Source organism: Sus scrofa, chromosome 15 (assembly GCF_054392235.1).
Source record: "Sus scrofa isolate SSC_HxYL_T2T_F1_AM1 chromosome 15, Sscrofa_HxYL_maternal_Yorkshire_Landrace_v2.0, whole genome shotgun sequence".
NCBI lineage: Eukaryota > Metazoa > Chordata > Mammalia > Artiodactyla > Suidae > Sus > Sus scrofa.
Genome location: NC_139397.1, coordinates 15,724,962 through 15,746,779, shown reverse-complemented (window position 1 = coordinate 15,746,779; position 21,818 = coordinate 15,724,962). Strand labels below are relative to the sequence as shown.

Here is a 21,818-nt window from a genome sequence, read left to right as displayed (position 1 = left end):
ACCTTTTAGTATTTAAAGAGGCATTAATCATGATCATTAATCAATAGAAAGGAATGTTCACAGAATACCTAGAATAAATGTTTGCTGAAGCAAAAAGTCAGAGGAGAAAAGGAAGGCATGCATGCCTAGGGCTGAAGACAAACTCTCTTCCTTTTGGTTTAACAAATTAAAGCTGCTGGAAAAGAACAATTCTCCAGAGGGAAACATTACTGTATAACCTATAAAATACTGCCAAGGTCAGCAGAAACTCAGCTGTTGGGTTTTTCCTCCCCTGTCAGTCACTGTTGAGAAACGAGTTTCTTGCAAGCCTGATTTAAATGTTACGCCTCAAAGTTACTCAACACCGAGGATTAGGAAAGTACTTTTATTTCCTTTACTATATGCCGACAAGAATGAGTTACAAATACTTTTGGTAAGGCTATGCTTTTAAAAAGACTTTTATAAGGCTATTCTGCAATCTCAAGGCTCTTTAATTTGTTCACTCATGCTAGAGACTTGCCTTTCCTTCTGGTTTGTGTTTCTGAGAACTATCCCCAAGAAAATAACTATACCCCAGGTTTCTAAAGCCAATTTAAAGAATGCCACAGAGATACAGTTTTTATATGAAGTGATTTATCTCTGTAGGAACAGCAGTTTTAAAGTCCTTATGGAGTCTCTTGGGACCTGCGGAAAAGTTACACCTTCGAGTCTTAGCTAAAGACTGGGTTTATGGGCGGGTATCCAGGCCTCTCTTGGTCCTAAGCTATTCCGTGCTGACTTGTGTTGTCCAGTGTTATTTAGAGATGCTGCTACCATAAACAAGGACATTTTTATTTTCCTTTTTTTGTTGCTTTCCTTTAATTGTTGCCATACTTGGGTCCTGGGTCATCTAAACAATTGGCCTCTGTGATCAAGAATAAGCCTTCCAATGGAGTTCCTGTTGTGGCTCAGCTAGTCAAGAATGCGACTGAGGGAGTTCCCGTCATGGCACAGTGGTTAACGAATCAGACCAGGAACCATGAGGTTGCGGGTTCAATCCCTGGCCTTGCTCAGTGGGTTAAGGATCTGGCATTGCTGTGAGCTGTAGTGTAGTTTGCAGACGCGGCTGGGATCCTGAGTTGCTGTGGCTCTGGCATAGGCTGGTGGCTACAGCTCCAATTCGACCCCCAGCCTGGGAACCTCCATATGCCTCGGGGCCTCGTTCAGTGGGTTAAGTAAGGATCTGGCGTTGCTGTCAGCTGTGGCGCGGGTCATGGCTCAGATCCTGAGCTGCTGTGGTCATGGCGTAGGCCAGCAGCTACAGACCAAATTCAACCCCTAGCCTGGGAACTTCCATATGCTATGGTAGGGCCCTAAAAAGACAGGAAAAAAAAATTAAAAAAAAAACCAAAAAACTTGTCTTGCAAGGTGGATGCTGGGTTAGGAACTAAAGCTTGAGACTCCAGAGGCCCAGGAATCGAACTAGGCTTATCATCAGAATTAAAACTGTGAGCTGAAGCATCACACTGTATTTGTTGTTTGTTTTTGTTTTTTGTTTCTGGCCGTGTTGTACAGCAGCTCAATGTGGAATCTCAGATGCTAGACCAGGGGTTGAAACTGGGCTGCAGAAGTGAAAGTGCCGAGTCCAAACCACTAGGCTACCAGGGAACTCCCAGAATCATACTGTTTTACTACTAAAGTGAAGGACATCTCCACATTTTCTATAAATTAATTCTAGGCAATGGCTCTTTCTGTTTATGATCAAATCACTTAGTCTAATTATGCTCCATTTCCTTCTTGGGATCTGAAATCATCGTGAAAACCTCTTATATATGCAGATTTATCCTCCCCCCAGGAAACTATGACCACGCCAAGAAAAAAAAATCCCAAAGTCTTTTCCTTCCAGAAATGTTAGGCAAGATTCTGTAATCACCTCTATTAAAGAAAACTGAACAGCTAAATCAGGAAGTAGGTAATAAAAGGCAGATCACATTTAGACAAAGACATGGTTACTTTTTTATTTGAAGGGGGAAAAAAGTATGTTTTAATAAATACTGCAGAAACATTGACCAAACAAACATACAAAGTGACTTCAACATTTAAAAAACTGCAACGAAAGTTCTGCTTTATAACAGTTATAACTTATTTTCTTTTTACAATATTTAAATACAGAAAGCACTTGCCAGCTATTTTGTAATACTGCCCAAAGCATAATGCTGCATCAATCAAAGCATATCATGTCTGTATTTTGTGGGAAATGACTGGAATGGTATTTTTTTTGCAGAGACAAAACAAAGTGCTTCTAAGACACAGAACTGAGTGTTGTAATTACCTTAATCATCTCTCCTGCCACTACTAAATGGGAGCACAGCTTCAACACTTCAAAAATGAAGCTTCATCATTGGAAAGAAAGCTCGTTTTCAACAAGCGCCAACAATATAAAGGTCAGATCTGATTTCTTCTCTGAAAGAAGCTCTAAAAGGAACTGGTCAAAAAATATCTGTAAACTATTTTAAATGCTGATTATTTTACGTAACAAGTACGGAACACGGGTCTTGGTGGGATGTGGGATCCGGGATCCGGGATCCGGTTAAGTGAGGTTTAGCAATCACTCTCTAGAAACGCCCTAGATAGTGTCAGGATAGACATTGCATAATTTTCCTCTAAGGATTCTCAAAAGCTTGGATCAGAGGGTCCTTCTCTTATCAGGTTCACTGAAAGAAAGTGAAGTAAACCAACTGATCATCAGATGCTAACTTCAGAGCTTCATCCCCAAATAGGCCTTTTGCTTTGTACTTCTGGTACCTTAATTCCAGACAGCTTACTCACAAACTGTGCTTTCTGCTACTATTCCTTCATTCGTTATCTCATCAGGTGAAAATAGTACCTACATTTTCCCCCCCTTGGATCATTCTATGACGTCAAACCAAGACACCTTTTATTTGACTTTGCATTTTTATCAACGATGGCAAAAAAAAAAAACAAAAAACCACACACCCTCTTTTCTAAACAGCACACAAAAATATTACATTGAGCAATTTACCACTTTTTAATGACAATCACAAGGATGAACAGAACCATCAGACTGAATAAGAACAGACACTTCTTCTCTAGTTGACCTATTCTCCATAGTGTTGGTCTGCACTTCTCACGAGACTGCGAAGCCTTTCTTGAGAACCACCTCGATGAGCTATCTCCAGGACAGCAAGATTTCAAAGCCTCACCAACTCTTCCTCTGGCTGTCCCATGGGTCCTGATACAATTTCCATTTTAATGATGAGCTAGGAGGAAATTAGATCACATCCTCTAGAAAACTAAACGCTAAGGTCACAGTGCCAGTTCCCCAGTGAGGACGGTATATTAATATATACTTTTTGTAAAGGAGATTAAAACACTTCAAAATTAAATCAAAGGAGAGATCCATGAATAGATTGTAACAAAGAAAACAAAAATGCAAGCACCATTCAGAGGGTGATTTTTCTTCTTGGAGGTACTCATATTCCTCCTCCTCAATCTTTAGCCCATCGGAATCTCTCTTTTTTGGCATATTTTTCAAGTCACACTTCAAATACGCTTCAACGTACTTACTACTTACTTCTCACCGCTTGCTCTACGGGCCAAACCTAAGGACAGGATTCCAAAAAGATGAGCATCCTTCCAAATGCCTCCTAAGCCTCCAGAATACATGACTTTGGCTGTGCACTTTGTCCAGACTTCACCTTTTTGTTTTGTTGGTGGTGTTTTTTTGTTTTTTTTGTTTTTGTTTTTACACCAGGTTTCCGTGTCCTCATTAAAGAAAACCAGAAATTCACATCACAGTGCAACTCTTGGCTTTGTCCTTTCGTAAGTCCGTAGCCACTGCCGAGAGTTCCGGTCTGCTGGGCATGTGTGAAATCCGCTTTGTTGCCCTCTGCGATTTGTTCCGCTTAACGTTTTTATTTGTCTTATTTACACATGCCAAGGTGGCAACATGAAAAATGTCTCTGACGCTATTTTCTGACTGTAAAGCTGAGCATTCGATGTAAGTGGCTGCTCCGATCTGTTTGGCCATATTTGCCCCCTGAGAAGCAAGAGAAGGGATTGGGATCAGCAATTTTAAGTCTCTGGGGAAAGTTATAAAGTGTGTTCTAACATCACAAAATAATAATGCATTGCAAAATGTTTCTGATATGTTAATTGAATTTTCCAAAGACTGAAAAGAAAACCCCCCCTTTAAAATTTTGAACTGCCTTGTTTATTACTTCCTAAGTATTTGCAGTCAAGACCCAATCCTAAGATGTTCAATTATCATCATTCAGTAGACACTGCTTGACTTCCCAGAGATGCTAAAGGCTGATCTAATTTCCTTTGGTCATCAATACACAAGGGCCCCATCACCAAATAGTTATTAGGAGGTGATTCCTTAGGTGGATCTAAGGAAGTGATTCATCTTGGCCACCAATTGCAACCATGGGTAACTAGATACTTAGGTCTTGGTCCAGGTCACAGCAAAGAAAGAGAATTACCCAGAGAACTGTACTATTGGAAAAAAGTGAAAAAGCTGAAGCTCATGATGTAAATGCTGCATTTCCCATGCAGCCCTGGCACGGTGACCTGGCCCCCCAAGCCTGTTCCAGCACCTCATGGAGCACTCAACTTCTCTTTTCCTGAGTGTAAAGGGCACTCAAGACTAGTCAACGGGCTGTACAAAAAAAGGAGTAACAGAATTTAGGATCAACTTTAAAACATATGTGTAAACTGGGTCACCTTGCTGTACAGTAGAAAATCACTGTAAACCAGCTATAACGGAAAAAATAAAAATCATTATAAAAAAATAAAACATATGATTATGCCTTAGGGACAAAATAAGTTGAGGAAAGGAGTAATACTGTTATAACATCTATAACTTAGGAAACACAAAATATGCAGTTTTCTAAACATGGGCCAGAGGACTAGTGGAGACAATAATAAACATGTGTGCATCAAAACGACTTATTTAAACAGCCAGAGTTTTGTTAACTGGAACACTGCAGGACAAAGATGACCATGGTATTTAAAATGATGGATACTAAACAAAATTCCAGCTATTTCAACATGACTCTCTTTAGAATCTGGTTGTCAGTTTTAAAAGAATGAACTGCTGAAACCAATTCTCCTCCTTTCTAAATACTCCGGGGAAATGCCTGCAGAAACGATGAATCTCTAGAAGACAGTTTTTTGGCATGCTCTACTTTACTAACAATGGCCTTTTAAAGTATTTTATTGTGTTGCTGAATGCAAAAGCAGATTAACTCTCTTTAAGAGCAATATTGATTTTGACCACTTTCTCTCTTTAGTTAACTTTAAACTCAGTAGGAGTAGCAGAGCTATACAAAGGGTTGAATATGAGCCACTGTTTATGTACTTCAGTAATCAAATATCATGTGATTCTGCTCCTGAATGACTGAGCAGTTCACGTTTTAAAAGATGTTTTTTTCAAAACGAGTCTTCTGTACCCATATACAACAAATGAATTCTTAGACAGTTGACAGCTAAATAAATACCGTGAAGCTTTCTGAGGAATTTCAAAATCAGAGCACCACCACAGCTGCAGCCAAACCTTGCCCCGGATTGCTTTGGTGCTCACTTGGCAGTTTTTACATTCATCTGAGCAATGGGCTGCCAGGAAGGGGCCTGGATGCCTCTCAGGAAGGCTGAGGCACAGAAATGCCAGCCTGTTTCACCTGTGTTCATAGTCTTGAGCCTGGACACACAGTGCTCATTCTGCACCTTAAGAAAAGGGCAGGCATCTGGGGTGGACCATTGGTTGAGCCTTTAGAAAAGCAGCTATTTTTTTTTATTGTATTTCTTAGGAGTGATGTTCCAGTTCTGTCACTCTTTAAAATTCACACGTGCACACCAACTACACACATACCTGGTCGTAGGACACTGGTGTCTGCCTGTGGTTTGAGAGCTCTACTAATGTACTGACATCTGTCCGAAGATCAGATTTGCAGCCGACCAAGAGCATTTTGGTGTTGGGACAAAACTCCTGGATTTCACCTTTCCACTATAGGGGGATTAAAAAAAAAAAGATGAGAAATTAACAATGGGCTGGGCAGCCTTACAATGGAAAACTATTTCTCCAATGGCAGGCACTGCAAATGGGACTCACAAGGACATTTAAAGGAACTGTGTCGTCACTCAGATGAAGAAGCAAACGTGCACTTATCTCCTAAGTAGACAGTAAATTTTAGTGCTTTTTAAAGTGGCTGCATTAGGGAACCATGTTATTCTCTATTCTCCCTCTATTGACTCATCATTATCTGTCCCCACTGCAAGAGACTGGCTGGGTGTTGTCAGAAGGTAGCTGGGGCAAAAAAAAAAAAAAAAAAAAGAAGGCAGCTGGGGCAATTTCATAATTATTGGGGTATCTCTGAAAGATAAAAGTGCCTTAGGAATAATTATATATTCTAACAAGTGACTACATCCTCAGGTATGTTGGGCTGGTACTTCCCAGCATGGAAGGCTGGGAATAAGCTCAGGTATGCGTTCACCGATCCTATCAAGAAAGACTGAGCAGCCACCAAGTGCTGAAATCTCTACTGAGATTGCAGAAACTGGAGAGAGCATTCATAAGGCAGAATGGCCTGCTTTTAAGGAGTTTCCCTTGGAGTGGCTGAGTCAGCAAAGACCATGACATTTGCAAAGGCCTATCTCTTGGGTTATCAGGGAGGCATCTGGTCCTATGTCTCAGAGGCCCTTGAGTTAGTTTTGAGTTGCATAAGTTATTAATTTAGCCTAATTTGGCTAGTAGTTTCATGACCCAACAAGAACTCTTAGAACCACCAGAAATGCCTGGCAGGGCATTCCAACTGTCTTTTTAAAGAGCAAATGGATGACTTTTTGTAGTTTCACTTCCCCAAGCCTGAGATGACCATCAGGACAAGAGTCAGGAGTTCAGAGTGTTCATAGGAGAGCTCTGGCATCAAGGAGGAGGGAGTGGAGGTCGCTGAGATCGGGAACCTGTGCCCGATTCTCCCTGCCCACACTCACGAAGATGTATTAAGTGCTCTGCTGAATATCGTGGGGGTTACAGAGATGATGGAGACAGCGCTTGATCCTCCAGAAAAAATTTCACTAAGAGTGAGGGTGACGAGGTCATGTATCGAAGACTAGATAAAGGGACATCCTGGAGTAATTTAAAAGACCTCTGGAGGAGACATCTCCAGATCTAGAAATGTACTGTGTGGGTAATGAGCTCCAGTCCAAGTACAATAGTGGATTGAAGGAAGTAATAGCCACTTTCCACACAGCCTAATTTATCCTAAGTCCTCCCTTCTTTCCTTTTTTCCCAGCTTATTTAGAGACATCTACCATGTGCTTCATGGAACTGGAGCAAGCACTGGAAAGTGAATTGAAAAAAAGATCTCTTCGGCCCTGAGTCACTCTAACCTCTTGGATATTCAAGGACTTAAAGGATTCAATTAATCAAGAAAAACCATAGCAGGGGTGGTTATCATGAGCCTTAAACTTCACACGGATGTAAAACACACTCATTAATATCTCCAAGGCCGAAGTCACTCTTCATTTGGTCTTAGAAGACAAAAGCAAAATGAAAGAGGAGCGAGGCTTTTCATCATAAATTATGCATAACCTGGTACTACATCAGGTAAGAACTCTAGTAAATAAGCAATCTCTTTTATCTACAGACAGGCATGAGGCCAGCTGCTAGTCTTTCTTCAGCTGTGTGATGACTCTGGCCTCTCTCTGCATGTTTAGCAATTGTTCACAAGCATTAAAGGCAGGAAAGGTGTATCCCTGCCAGAATCTGACAGTCACATTATTTACCTTACATACAATCATTACTCAAAATTGAAAGGAGTTAAAAAGCTAAGAAGAGCCTTTCATCTTTTGAGAAATGTATATTTCATTGAAACTAACTGTGTTTGTCATGTCTGGTAAAGAGACGGGGGCAGGGGCAAGGATTCACCTTCAAATCCTAATTTTGTAATGACACCCAAGACCAGCAGTCAAAAGGACAGGGAAAAATAAATGAATGAAAACACACACAATACGAAGACATGGCTTTGCTCTCAAGCACATCCTCCATCTGAGCCTGAGTGCACAGGGAAGAGAGCTCCGTGGAAGGTCTGATTCCGATACCCCACAGCACTCAGGCCAGGACAGAGGAGTCAGCTAGAGGCCAATACACGCCGGTCATTGGACCAGCACAGGCTTTCTCTCACTACCCTTACTCCTATTTTGGCGGAGCCCAAGAAATGTTCCTCCCTCCACCGGCCTCTGCAGGACCTGTAACCCACCTGCAACAGACGCCCTTCCTCCTGACCTGCCCTAGGTTCCATCCAGAGCTTCCTCAGGTCTCTTCCCATCTGCAGAGCCTCACTCACCTTAACTGCTATGTAACCTCATCTCTAACGTGTACAACTACTGTCTTGACTGGTATCTGACATCTGCCTGGTCACAATCTACCCTGTCGCATGTCTAGAAACACACCCCTATTCCTCCCTCCATTTATTCTCTTTCTGTTTCTAATAAATGGCATCATTAGTGAAACACAGCTTCTCTACTAAAACAGCTATAACTGTATTCATTTCAATCCCCAAATTAACGTGACATGTAAACCCATAAAGCACTATCTATAGAGTAAGTGAAGGGAAGAAAGAAGGAAGGCGTTCTTAAGAGTAATCAAATATCATTATTTTCAGTTGCACTACTGCCGCCCAAAGGATAAACAGAGAGGCTCTTAAAAGGGTATTTTGTTTCTTAAAATGAAATAAAATGTCAAGCGGGTTCATCATCAAAACATGGGACACACAGGCGTGGAAAGCTTGCTATAGTGTGAGAGTGTCCTTTGCAGTGTTTTAATTACAAAACGTGTAGCAGGGTATTAGCTAGAGTGTCTGAGCACCCAGCCAACCACATGCTTCTACTCTCTATCTGGGCCAGTACTGATTTGGGTTACCGTCCCCGCCACTTGCCTTTTTCAGGACACTGTCCAGAGTCTCTGGTCTACTGATGTCAAAGCAAATCAGCACGGCGTCTGAGTCTGGGTAGGAGAGGGGCCGGACGTTGTCATAGTAAGGAGAACCTGCGAAGAAACAAAAGAAATACCAGTTTTAGGATGAAAATCCCCTCGTCTGTCATGCATGAACTCTGGCCTTTTGAGTTAAATCCCTTGAATGTCACATGGCTCCCATCTCCTCTAATTCTTGGAGAAGAAAGCAAACAAAAGCCGAGTAGTAGTCATTTCTGCTAGGAGACAAGGAAGCCTCACTTGTATCTGACTTAAATTCAAGGGGAGAAGGCAGGATCTTGAGCTGAAATCTGTCTGGTTCAAAGAGTAGACCCTGGAAAAAGGGTGGGGTCAGCTAAGCAAAGAGAACCATTGTGAACCTTATCAGCACCACCCCATCTCCAAGTTCCAAGTTTGTATAAGCAGTGACCTTGGAGCTTGCTTACTTAAACTTATCTCCAAACCGTATATAGCCTCTCTTCCTGTTACAGCCAAAGAATGTCATAAAGGCCACACCAGATCATGTCACTTTTTTACACAGGTCTATCTCTGGGAGCGACACCAAGGCATGTTCCAAGGATCTTAGCCTGAGTTAAATCCAGAGTTCTCGCAAGGTGCAAGTTACCAGTAATTTAACCATAAAGCCCCCTCTAGTTGTTTAGGACATTTCTTCTGTTCTTTTAAGAATCCCAAAGGATGGACAATTGCACGAGGGTGATTACTATAAAATGCTGTTGCTATAAAATTAAGAGAGCTTGCCATGCTATATATTTTTTGAAAAGTCATTTTCAGTATACTGACATTTCATAAGCACAACATGAGTATCATTTTACTATACACACACACATATATATATTTGACTCCAGAATAGAGAAAAAAAATCTAAGCCACCAATCTTTTTGAAATCCAATTTCATTTTGACATCACTTTCCCTTTCCAGCAGAAAAAAACATGACACTTTGTCCCCTGATAAATCAAAACCTCACAAGTCAAAGTCAGGGAAAGAGAAAGACTAAAGAAGATTTTCAAATAATCTTTTACATTTCTATCAAAACAAAATTTTTCAGGAGGCTGCTCTTGAAAACTAGAAGTTACTGTATGTGGTTAGGGTGCCTCATCCTCTTTTCACAGGAAACTGTGGGTCCCTGGCTGTCACCAAGCAACCTCAGGAATGCTGTGGCCTTTTCACCAGCTGATTTTGCAATGAAGAGTGACTGCTTCAAGCCTGATGTGTCTATCAAACAAGGAAGAAGGGAGTGTTCTAGGCATAGGGAAAAGAAGTGTGAATAGGAGTTCCCATCGTGGCACAACAGAAACAAATCCGACTAGGAACCATGAGGTTGTGTATTCGATCCCTGGCCTTGCTCAGTGGGTTAAGGATCTGGTGTTGCTGTGGCTGTAGCGTAGGCCAGCAGCTGTAGCTCCAATTCGACCCCTAGCCTGGGAACCTCCACATGCCTTGGGTGTGGCCCTAAAAAGCAAAAAAAAAAAAAAAAAAAAAAAAAATTGTGAATAAATGCAGATCTACTACTAAGCCGCCGGAGTTTGTCCTAAACTGCAGCTCCCCGCCCACACCTGGAATCAAGAGTCTGATGGAGCAGAGACTGACAATAGAAAGGTATTTTCCAAAAGCTTAAAGGATCTAAGGGTTTTTTTTTAAAGTCATTTTAAGTAGTAAGGTCTATCAGAAAAAGGCCATCTCTGAAAATGACACAGAGCCTACTCCGTTAGCCAGCCACTCAAAAAAGGGTGATTTTTAAGAGAAAAATTCACAAATAGTTCATTAACTTCAACAGTTTTAAGAGGCCTCAGAAACGAGATGGCTTATCACCATACAGGGATATGCTTGCTTTCCTTTATTTGTTCTGTAAGGCTCCGACTTCCTCTAGTGCAGCTTCTCCTGTTCCCCTGTCCAAAGTCTAACCTGGACACAGCTCCTGCTGTGAACATCAGGAAATCTCTTTTTTGAAACGTGAAATCAGAAAATTCCAGGTCGTAGCATGGAAATCCAAAAGACAGGCACCTATAGAGGATTCCCTCTGGTCTTTCAGGTTAGCAAGAGACACCTGACCCCGGATCCAAAAAGTCACAGAGTTGAAAGGAACAAGCCTAAGGAGGTTTCAGAGACCTCTTTTTCAGGAAATCACTCCCATCAAGAAAACCAATCTCCCTATGATGTTTTCCAGCCCTGAGGACCTGAACCTTGGAGGACAGGCATTTCCTGGTGCCATATTCCTTCAGGACATAAACTTTGACTGAAATAAAAGTAAGTATTCACTGCTAATCTCTGATCTGAGGCTATTCTGCATCACAGTGAAAACCAGCTCTTCCAAACACAAATTAAGGAAAGGAAGTTAGAGAATTACAAAGGTGCCAAAAGAGAATAATGAAAATGGGAAGGAAAATAGGAAAATCCAAAGGAATGGTTTTAACGTCTAAGTCACCACGTGGCTGCAGAGAATACCCCTCCCTCCCTTTGTGTGGGGGTTTCCCTCTTCCTCCCATTTTATGGCCACAAAGGGGATGTGGCTTTGTCTTCAACCCACTGCTGGAGGCTCCTGCTGCCTAGGCGAGCTGCTTTCTGTACTTAGAGGTTATACCCACATACCCGCAAAATGTAGACACAGGCCTGACTTTAAAATGAAAGGGAATTTGCAACTTAAAGCAAATTCTTATGGAGGTTTGTTTTGATATTTTGAATGTAAAAAATGTATGTGTAAAAGTTGATGAGAAACCAACCACCTTGCTTGTTGAAGTACAGAGGTAATTTTTAAAGAGCATTAACGAGATCTCATTAGGAATGATGCTTTGATCTGTCCTATTACTTTTGCTAATGAACAGCACTCTTAGATCCACAAGAGTGTCCAAAGGTAGTAATAAAACTGATCTCCACATTTATTAGTTATAAGCATAATTTGTCTAACCACTAACCACCAGAGTAATTTGTCATTAAAAATAACAAGACCACTTACTCATGATTAGTGTGGGGGGGCAGACAAAATTGAAATGTTTTTGTAATAGAAAAATCCATTGCCTGTACTTCTTCATAAAAAAGGAAAACTGATACAGAATTAGAAAAGAACTGTCCTACTAGGAAGACTAACAATTCATCAGCTAAGCAGGACTTTTGGGGAAAGTGGGGATCCAGTGTAACTTTCAAGTGTTTACTTTGTGTTTAAGCATTTGGAATTCTTTCCTATAAAGCCCAAGCTACCGCACAAAGCAAAGAAGAAAAGCAAAGCTGGAGAGTGCATGGTGTAATCATACGCCTGTGTGTGATAACTTACCAGCCAAGAAAAAATAAAGAGGAATTCCAGGAATGCCCCTGTGAAGTGAGAAGCACTATGGGGAGGCAGAAATGACAGAGGAAGGGCAGAAAGTAAGCTGATGATCAGGGACAACACCTGCCCCTAACTCCTCCATCCTTCCAGAAAAGTCTTAAAGAAAAGCATTCTGTTAAGCCAAGCAGTAAAAAATTAACTTCTACAGATTTCTTAAAAAGATGCATGTGAAAAACTTCCAGGGTAACTGTAGAACTGAACACGAGGCAAGAAAAAGCACTGAATAATTTTTTTATTTTTTATTAGTAATTCTTCATAAAAGTACTGAACATTAATGGCAGTACATAGTAGGTACTGACATACATAGAGTGTAAACTCTAGTACCCAAAAATGTACTAGAGCTAGATTCAGTTAATCTAGGTACTTACTGAGCTTTATTAGTCAAATAAAACTCCTTCTCACCACGTGGAATAGGCTTTACGCACATGGAAATTCTCAGGCACAGCATTTCTCTTTCTCTTATATGAAACTTTAACCACCCAGCACTATTCCAAGGTCCTTTCTCTTTAACCATCAGATCATCACAGGGAAAATTTCAGGAAATTCCACACAGTAAGGAAACAACTACACCACATATGCAAAATGTGTGCCCCCAAACCCCACAAAGACCAAGCTTTGCTTGGATGTAGACTGGAATAGTGCCATTTGAGGTTCTCTGAGTTCTTCAAGTTTGGCAAACATCAGCAAAATTCTGAAAGGCTTCTGAAACTTCAGGTCTACCCATCTTTGTCTTCAAGATCATTAATTCTGGGTGAGAGCAGTCTTTCCAGCCCAAGAATAGTCACCAAGAGCCTCACCCAGAAACTACTTCTGCAGACACATACCTGCCTGCTGAGGTCATCTTTGCACAAAGGAGAACGCACCATATATGTACATAATTAAATGTATATGTAAGACGATTCATGCCCAAAAGGGAGGCTTTATGGAAACTTTGGCAAAACCAGTTCAAACACTGGGAGGCATTATAGGAGTCTGAGAACGGAAAATTCCTCTAGTAGAATGATGCATAAATACAACTTCTTTTACTTTAAGTTTAAAATTTCCTCCCCCCACCCAGAAATTCCTACCGAGAATAATAAAATCAGGAATACCGCATATTTCATTCAAAGAAAATATATTAAATTTTGGTATTTTTCGGTGACCACCAAGAGAACATCTGTACCAAAGCAGCAGCACATCATGTGATGATATGCCCAATTACTACAAGGTTCTGCTTCTTCCATTTCTAATCAGAGTGACAGCTTTGAATCTGCCATCATCTGAAGAATGTAAATCAGTCCAGGCAGAACGTTGGGTCAAGCTCAGTCTGAGACTCCGCTGAACTCTTTTCCGGGGTAGTTTGCATACCTGTTGCTATTTGAGCACCATGCCATCAAATATGCAGCAAGTATTCCAACGTGGGATATTTTTATTTGTTTCCACTTCAGATTCAGACTAACAGAAATTATAAACACATTTTATGAAAATCTGGGTGCATTCCTGTCTTTCTATTGGAATCAATACTTTTAATTTCTGGGAGCAAGGCAGATACATAGTTGTTTAGAAAGTCAATGAGGTAGAAATAAGATTGCTATTTTTCAGCTTTAAATAAAGCTTTAGGGTTAAATTTCCAATCCTAGCAAGATACTTTAAAAATAAAAGAATCAAAATATTTTACATAAAGTGGAACTATAGTAAGTCACAGAGTTGTAGGGGCAAAAGTAAATATGCATACATTTTTAAAATTACATTGCCATCCAGTAATAAAGTCAGATTCCTTACAGTCCCATGAGTGAATCCTATGTCATCAGGCTCATTTTTTTTTTTTTTTTAAATCAATGTGCACAACACCTGGCCAGACTTCTGAGGCAGCTTATGTTTGTGTCAGTGAAATGTCTGTTTTGTCAAGAAGGTCTCTGAACAACGTTGCCAACATATAGTAACTGAGAAGACATTTAAAGGGCATCAGAAAACGGCTGAGACAGAAGTAATTTATTTGGCACAGCCCGCCAGGCACCATGAGCTTACTGGAGAAGTTATTGGTCCTTGGTGTCATATCTACATGTAACAGAACTGGATTAAAGAGGAAACATCTGGTTATTTCAGGTGGCATCAGAATGACCAATCTGGACGCCTCACTGAAATGTGCAATTTAGCAAGAAACCAGATTGGAAAAAACTTAGCACTAAATGGGGTTTACATTTGGGGGGGGGGTATTGAGAGATTTAGACACAGATAGAGACTTAGAAAGTAATTTTTATCTATCTATCTATCTTCCTTTCTTATTTATAGTTTAAATGGAAATTGCTGCATAGGTGGGCAATTCTTCAAATATAGTTTTTAATAATATTGCTTATTGGCAATCACCTTCGAAACTCTTAGCTCTTTTGCCTTAACCTCCAACTTCTGCAGAGTTTCCAGGTGAAAACTCAAGAGTTGAACTTGGCTGTGAAACTCTTAAACTCCAAGGACTCATCATTTCCTCATATTCTAACTGGTTTTGTGCCATTCTGCCCTTGATACAGTCACAACACAAGCACTCATGCTTCTTTGTAAAATTCTTGCCCTCCTCCTTTCTCTAATAAGGTTAACTTAAAATTCTTCAGCTTTCAGAATCTTGCCTTCCCTGAGAGCCATGCAACATAAGCATGTTACCAGGTGGGAGTGACAAAGACTTCTTAAGCACTGTGTCAACCTCTAGAGATGAGGGAAGAAATTGTGGTGGGCTTTGATGAGTCATGGGTCAGGGGGCCCTGCAGCCTTCAACAGTTCTTTGGATCTTCTTGCTGCTTAGTGAATCCAGCTTTAGAACCTCCAGGCTCACCCTTCTATACACAAGTACTAGACTGTGAGTACCTTAAGGGCAGGCACTGTCCTAGCTGGGCTTGTACCATGCCCTCCCGGCTCCTTCAGCATTTAGCAGAGTTGATGCAGAGGATGCCCCAAGTGTTTACTGGTTTCAGTCATTTCTATGCGTCTTGCCTTGACGTGTTATTTTACATATGAAATCACTGAAAAGGGATCCATGACCACTTTTGATTTCACTTTTCTGGATTAATTCCAACACTGATCTCCAGCACTGCTGAGACATTTCCATCCCTGTTAGGAAATATTTCAGGAGGGCTTGTCACTGAGATCATTCTGCAAACCTGATGTATAACCTATAAATATAAAAATATAGATAGATTTACAGTTGTATAGGGTTTAGCGTCAAAGTCCGGCCATGAGTGATTAAGATTTTTCTCTCTTCCCCTTTCTTTCCTTGAAGCACAAAACTTAAAGAGTACTATGTTCTCTGCTAATAATGCTAAAAACTAGTACAGGAAATGCTAACTTTAGCACTTACGGCCTAAAAGAACCTTGTTATCAGGACAAGATTCGAAAGACTGTTTATGAAGCAATAGCATTAATTATTGTGGGGGAATATTACCAGCTAAATTGAGTACTTCAAAACTAATAATTTGCCTTAAATAAGATGTGCATTAACTTGTCCTGGTTAAAAGCTGAAATGAATGATTATTATTCCCTAAATCACATGTGCTGAAATTACACTACAATCAAGTCACTTAGGAAAAGATATGGTGATCTTCAAATGACGAAGTTTCTATTATTAGTAGGTGTTGGCTTCGTGCTACAAATTGCCTCTATGCTTGGCAAGTATGGCAGATTCCAAAGCACAAGAATACTTTGGTCTCACTTATCACTTCAAAAGGTTGAAACCATTACCCCCTGTTTTGCAGAAACTCACTGAGCGGATCTGAAAATCAATAGGCCCATTTCTATGACTTTTAATAAAAAATGCTCATCTTATCTACAAAAGGGCACCAGGAGTATTTCTAATTAAAATGAAGAAATCATGCTTCTTAACCCAAAGGCTAGCTTTAAAAATGCCCCTTTTTAGAGGCTTCAAAGTGCTATTATTTATAAAAAGTTTTGTCTCCTTTTGGGGGGGCTGGGGTTAACTTTTAGCAGCCATAAGAAATCAACTGGCCAAGTGTCCTTTGTGGTTGTTGCTTTAACTTCTATGTGCAGTGGGGGTGGCAGTTAGTGTTTCCTACCTGAGGAAGATCTAGAGGGTCTATTAGCACTAGGAATGCCTGACAGGAGAATCCACAGCAGCAAGAGGAGCAGGGCACTTGGGTTCAAGAATCTGATCAAACTGGCTCATCATAGGTTGACTATGACCTACACTAAGTGGGGAGAGCCTTCTTCCCCCACTGTATGACTACAGTCCTACCTCCACTGTATGAGTCTTAAGGCAACACTTAGTTAATCAACACTGTCTCTCTAAGGCCTAAGAGGGCCTGCACATAGTAGGTACAGAAAAAAAGGAGAGAGAGGGAATGGAAGCCTATGAGAAACTATACGAGTATAGAAACTTTGGATAGAAGAACAGCTTCCGCCTCTTTAATGCCTGCTAGGAGGCTAAACAGGATGTGAAGGCCAAAGGACAAAGTGTAAGCCATGTCTCTCCCTGTGTAAGAAAAGTGACATGCCCAATTTTCCCTCTAGCTTTTAGAAAGTTCTAGAAGGGGAAAAAAAAAAATCTGACATTTAGGACTTTAGACACTTGGCTTGAATCTTTTCTCCAAAGCAAAATTGATAGCAGTTGGAAAAAAAAATAAAGGTATCAAGAGGCATCAGGCACATGCAATTACTTGCACAACCTGAACTAAACAAATGCCTTAGCAGGCAAAGAAAATGTCAAATGTTTGTCAAAAAGTAATCCTGTTCAGAAATTCGCCATGAAAAGCTTGAGATGAAATGGAAACTGTTAAAGATACTTGAAATGATTAGTTGCTGATGCTATCCTTCTTGCTAGATGTATTTCACTGGTGAACAACAAACCAGTTTTGGTGCAAACAGTCTGCTCTTGGAATCCAAGCAGTTCCTGGCTGTGTTTAATTAACTAACATTCCACCTCACAAACATAATGGGATTCTTAAAAACTCCTTTATGCCTTTTTTCCATTATGTATAAATCTAAATTTCAATTTGAACTAAGATATCATTACTGAATAATTTTGCTATGTGATTTCTTTTAATCAGTTTTTTCATGCCTTTATATTTCAGTTAAATATGCATCAGTTTTGTTTCATTAAACAAAAATACAAGTGATTATTTCATGACAGACTTCATTTCAGGTGATTATCTTTAATTCGATGAAAGGCAATGTTTATAAAGTTGCCATTCTTTGTGCACAGGTAATTTAGGGGTAATAAGTGCCAGGAAATCTCATCTCCTTGGTAACTACACATTTGATTACTCATTTGTTCATCCAATAGATTTTATTTGGTGACTACTGTGTGCAAGGCATAAGCCTATGTATGCAGAGACTACAAACTGTAGAGTGTGGATTAAATACTTGAAGATATCTGAAGTGATATTTATCTGCACAGGTGAAGCATAACCTCCAACTATAAACTGCCCACATTTTATTTGTTTTCTAGTCTTTGAAAAGCATGTGCCTAAAAAACAAACAAACAAACAAAACCCAAACAGTTAATTTAGCCCTTTGGGCGCCTAATCTAATCTCCGTTGGTGGTCCTGTGATTCACGAAGCTTAAGACAAGGAAGGATGTATAACCCAACATTTCTATGAGCCCACTCCTGCCTCCTCCCTACCCAAATGAGTCCTTCCTAAATACACCAGGAAGCAGTGGCTCTGTGCAGAACCTGGTTTGATTTGTATGTGGTGAAAACTGCTGTATAGGACGCCAGCCCTGGGACTAATAGCTGAAGCCAACCAACATCCTGGAAGACAAAAAAAAAAAAACTTGCCTATGTGATGATCTAAGGCCAAGAAGTATACAGCTGGGAGGGATCCTGCACCTTATGTTGCTCTGTATCCTCCTTTTTTTTTTTTTTTTTTTCCCCAGATGACAAAATGACACTCAGGGAGGTGGGGATCTGCATACAGAAATCCAGTCGCTAAGATGTGAGCACACCTTTGTATCAACAACTGGATCAGACTCACAGACCCAGTGTCTAAAAAATTCTTATCCTGCATTAGGGCCAAACAGGCTGGGGATTACCCGTTTTAATTATTGGTACCATACCAGCTGTCCTGCCCACTAGGCATAACAAAGACCGTGATATGTCTGGGAATTAGAGTCCATTAAATACCAAGGTGTGTAAAAATCCGATGGTGGAAACTACTGAAATAAGAAAACACTAGAATTCTATCACTACCTCCCTCCTAGTTTCCAGAGTACATGCAACCTTCAATACAAAACACAGTGAGGTCTCGGTTCAGCTACCCTTGGCGAGGCTCCAAGGAGAGCCTGACTCGCCAGGCAGAAACAAAATCCGCACATCTTACTGCAGCCCTCTGAGCATCTGGCACTAACCGTGAGAGGCGCTCGAGAGACTTCTCACTTGCCTTTGTGCAGGGACTGCCTCTGGCGACCCTGTCAGTCTGGCCCCTTCCGGGTGCTCTCTAATCCCCTGCGTTCCTCGGGGGCTCCAGAGGTGAAAGCCGAGGGCTGTGGGAAGCTCACACAGCTCAGAGGCACCTCCACGGGGCCATTCCCAGCTGAGCGCAAGTCCATCTAGTAGGAGGCTTCCCTGCCTGACAGCAGAGCCTCCGAGTTGGCACTTATTCGTTTCTCCTAGGTAGTTTCACCCAGGATTTGATTTGGTTCATCCGCAGTAGCCCAGCTGCCTACTAAACTCCCAGATCTAAGCGCAGGGGCCTTCACCCGGCCTTCCCGCTGGCTCCTCCTCCTCCAGAGGATACACCCTTCCTGGAAAGGGCATTATTTCGGGCACCGCAGGGAGGGGCGGCTGGTGCCTGGGTCCCAGCCCCAGATTCTAGGTGATGCTCCCTCCCTCACCGCGCCGGACCCAGCCCGAACCCGTAGCCGCGCGGGGGGGCCTTCCCATACTCTGGGTACCTGATTCTCCCAACACCGCGCGCCGGGTGGGTGGGTGAGCGCGTGGGAGGGCGATAACCCGGTCTTGAACCCCTGACCCTTGAAAATAATTCACCATGCCAATAATTCAACTGGACGGGAAGGTCACAGGCGAATGGTGCGGCCCGCGGCCTGGTAGGCCGGCGGAGGAGGGTGATGCAAGGGGTCACGAGGGAATGGCGTGGGCCGGGGGACACGAGTGATCACGAGGGTGGGGGAATTCGGATCTGCAGGTTGGCGCTGAGGACGCAGGCAGCGGGGAGAGGAGGCCGGGCTACCGCCAGCTGGGTGCTGCCCGCGCCGCCAGCGCATTCCTGGCAGTAGGCGTCACGAGCGCCGCGGCTGCGTGCGCTCCCTTTACTTTCTCCCCCCCCCCCCCCCAAACGCGGGATCCGCACGTAACTGCGTCGCTTCGGGGATTTTCTCCCACCTTCCACCACCCCTGCCTTGCTCTCCGCCTCCCCGACAAGCTGCAGGTCCTGAAGTGGCACTCATCCAGTTGGTTCCAAGGCGGCGCACGCATCCCTCCGCCCCCAACATTTGCCGGGAGGCGACCCGGACACAGCTCGGCCCCCCAGCCACTCGGCTACAAGGATTTTCCACCACGGGGTCACCCTTCGGGCACACAGCGCTCTTCCCTTCCCACAGCTACCCCCAACCCAATGTCGCCCCCCCCCCCCCGCCCACCACTCAGAAGGGACCGCGGGAATCCCTCGCCAAGAAGCAAAGTTAACGGAGGGGAGCAGAGCCAGCGCTGATGGCGCGCTGGCGGATGGTGAGAGCGTGCCAAGCTTGGGGTCCTGAGACCCGCCGCTCACCCCCGAGCGGCTGGAAACCGGCCCGAGCGCCACGCGGTCCAATGACTCTCTTACCCGAAGTGTCCCACAGGCTCAATTCTATTCTTTGTGTGTCGATTTCGAAACTGGCCGTGTAATTCTCAAACACTGTAGGGACGTAATTCTGGACAAAATGGACAGAGGAATGGGGCAAAGAGGTTATTTTAAAATGCACGACACCCACAGAACACCCTCTGAAAATCGCCTCCTCATTCCCCAATTAAAGAAGTAAAACCCCCAAACCCACGACCACCAGACCTCACACTAAACACGCGGACCTTTTCCGAACCCCCCTTAACCCCCTCTCGCCACCCCCCTCCCATCTTCCAAGAGGAGAGGATCTGAATCTCACAACCCCACCTTCTGCACACATGACCGAACAAGTTTCAGAAGCTAACAGCAGAATGTGCAGTCGCATCCCAACCCTTAAACGCTCCCAGACCACTTTCCCTTTCCCGGCAGTCTAACCCAGGGGAAAGTAGTAAAGGGTGAGAAAGGCGGCTGAAAAAAGAAAAACGGGTGAAGTGGGGGAAGCCAGAGGATCCAGAGGCCCTCCTCACTCCTCGAAGCCCGGGCTGGCCCCACACTTACCTCGGGGAAGCAGTCTTTGGCGAAGACGTGCAGCAGCGCGGTTTTCCCACACTGACTATCTCCCACCACTACTATCTTGCATTTCACGTTCTGATTAGGATCCATGATAGATTTACTGGATAATTTCTGGCTGGCTCTTCTCTCCTTCATTGATCTTGCCTTATTTTCTCTTGGAACAGGAATTTTCTCTTAAGAGGAAAAAAATATATATGTTTCTCTATATTATAAAAAGCAGATATAAAAATAAATCGCAAGGCTGATGGGAACCCCTGAAGCGCCGCGCAGATGAGAGCTAGAGGAGCAGGCTCGTTACTCTCCTCCAACAAGTTTTCTGCCTGACTCCACACCGCGCTTCCCAAGTCCAATTCCGATCCGACTGCTTTGTTTCACGCTCTCTGCGCGGCTTTATACGCCCGGCCTTCCAATCCTCGTTCTCAATGGGAGAAGGAAACTGATCCGCCTCCTCCCCTTTTATGGAGCCTGGGAGCGAGCGCCGTCTTCTTACTTGCAAAAAAAAAAAAAAAAAAAAGAAAAGAAATGTAGACAGTGCGCCCTCTAGGGTAACCGGGCGGGATCTATTTCCAGACCAAGGCTCTGGGACAACTTGGAGATTGCAAAGACGCTTTGCTGAAGGATGGCACTGTTTAGGAGTACAGGAGGAGGTGCGAAATTGAATGTGCATTATTGACTTTTATTGGAATTACTTAAAGCCATTTTCATAAGGGCTAATCTACGGAAGCCTCGTGGATATTTATGAAAGCAAAAACATTATTCGCCTAAGTTAAAACATCATTATAAAACATAGGATGCAATCTTAGATGGGGAAGGGTTAAGTGGTTGTATTTTTTTTTTTTTTTTTTGTCTTTTTGCTATTTCTTTGGGCCGCTCCCGCGGCATATGGAGGTTCCCAGGCTAGGGGTCCAATCGGAGCTGTAGCTGCCGGCTTACACCAGAGCCACAGCAACTTAGGATCCGAGCTGTGTCTGCAACCTACACCACAGCTCACAGCAACGCCAGATCGTTAACCCACTGAGCAAGGGCAGGGACCGAACCCGCAACCTCATGGTTCTTAGTCGGATTCGTTAACCACTGCGCCACGACGGGAACTCCCAGTGGTTGTATTTTTTTAGGAAATGTTTTGTATCAGGTATATAGGCCATGGAACAATAGTTAAGCCAGGTTATTTCCCACTGGCTTGCTTGGGT

At 42.7% G+C, this 21,818-nt stretch overlaps 1 protein-coding gene across 1 annotated transcript; it reads right to left on the bottom strand.

Moving 5' to 3' along the window:
- Positions 1-3,766: 3,766 nt before the first annotated feature.
- RND3 (Rho family GTPase 3) lies at positions 3,767-20,763 on the bottom strand. The gene is given in 5 exon segments (NM_214296.1): positions 3,767-4,018; positions 5,852-5,986; positions 8,919-9,028; positions 20,059-20,146; positions 20,614-20,763. Coding segments are annotated over 5 exon segments (735 nt in total).
- Between the last annotated feature and the right edge of the window lie 1,055 nt (positions 20,764-21,818).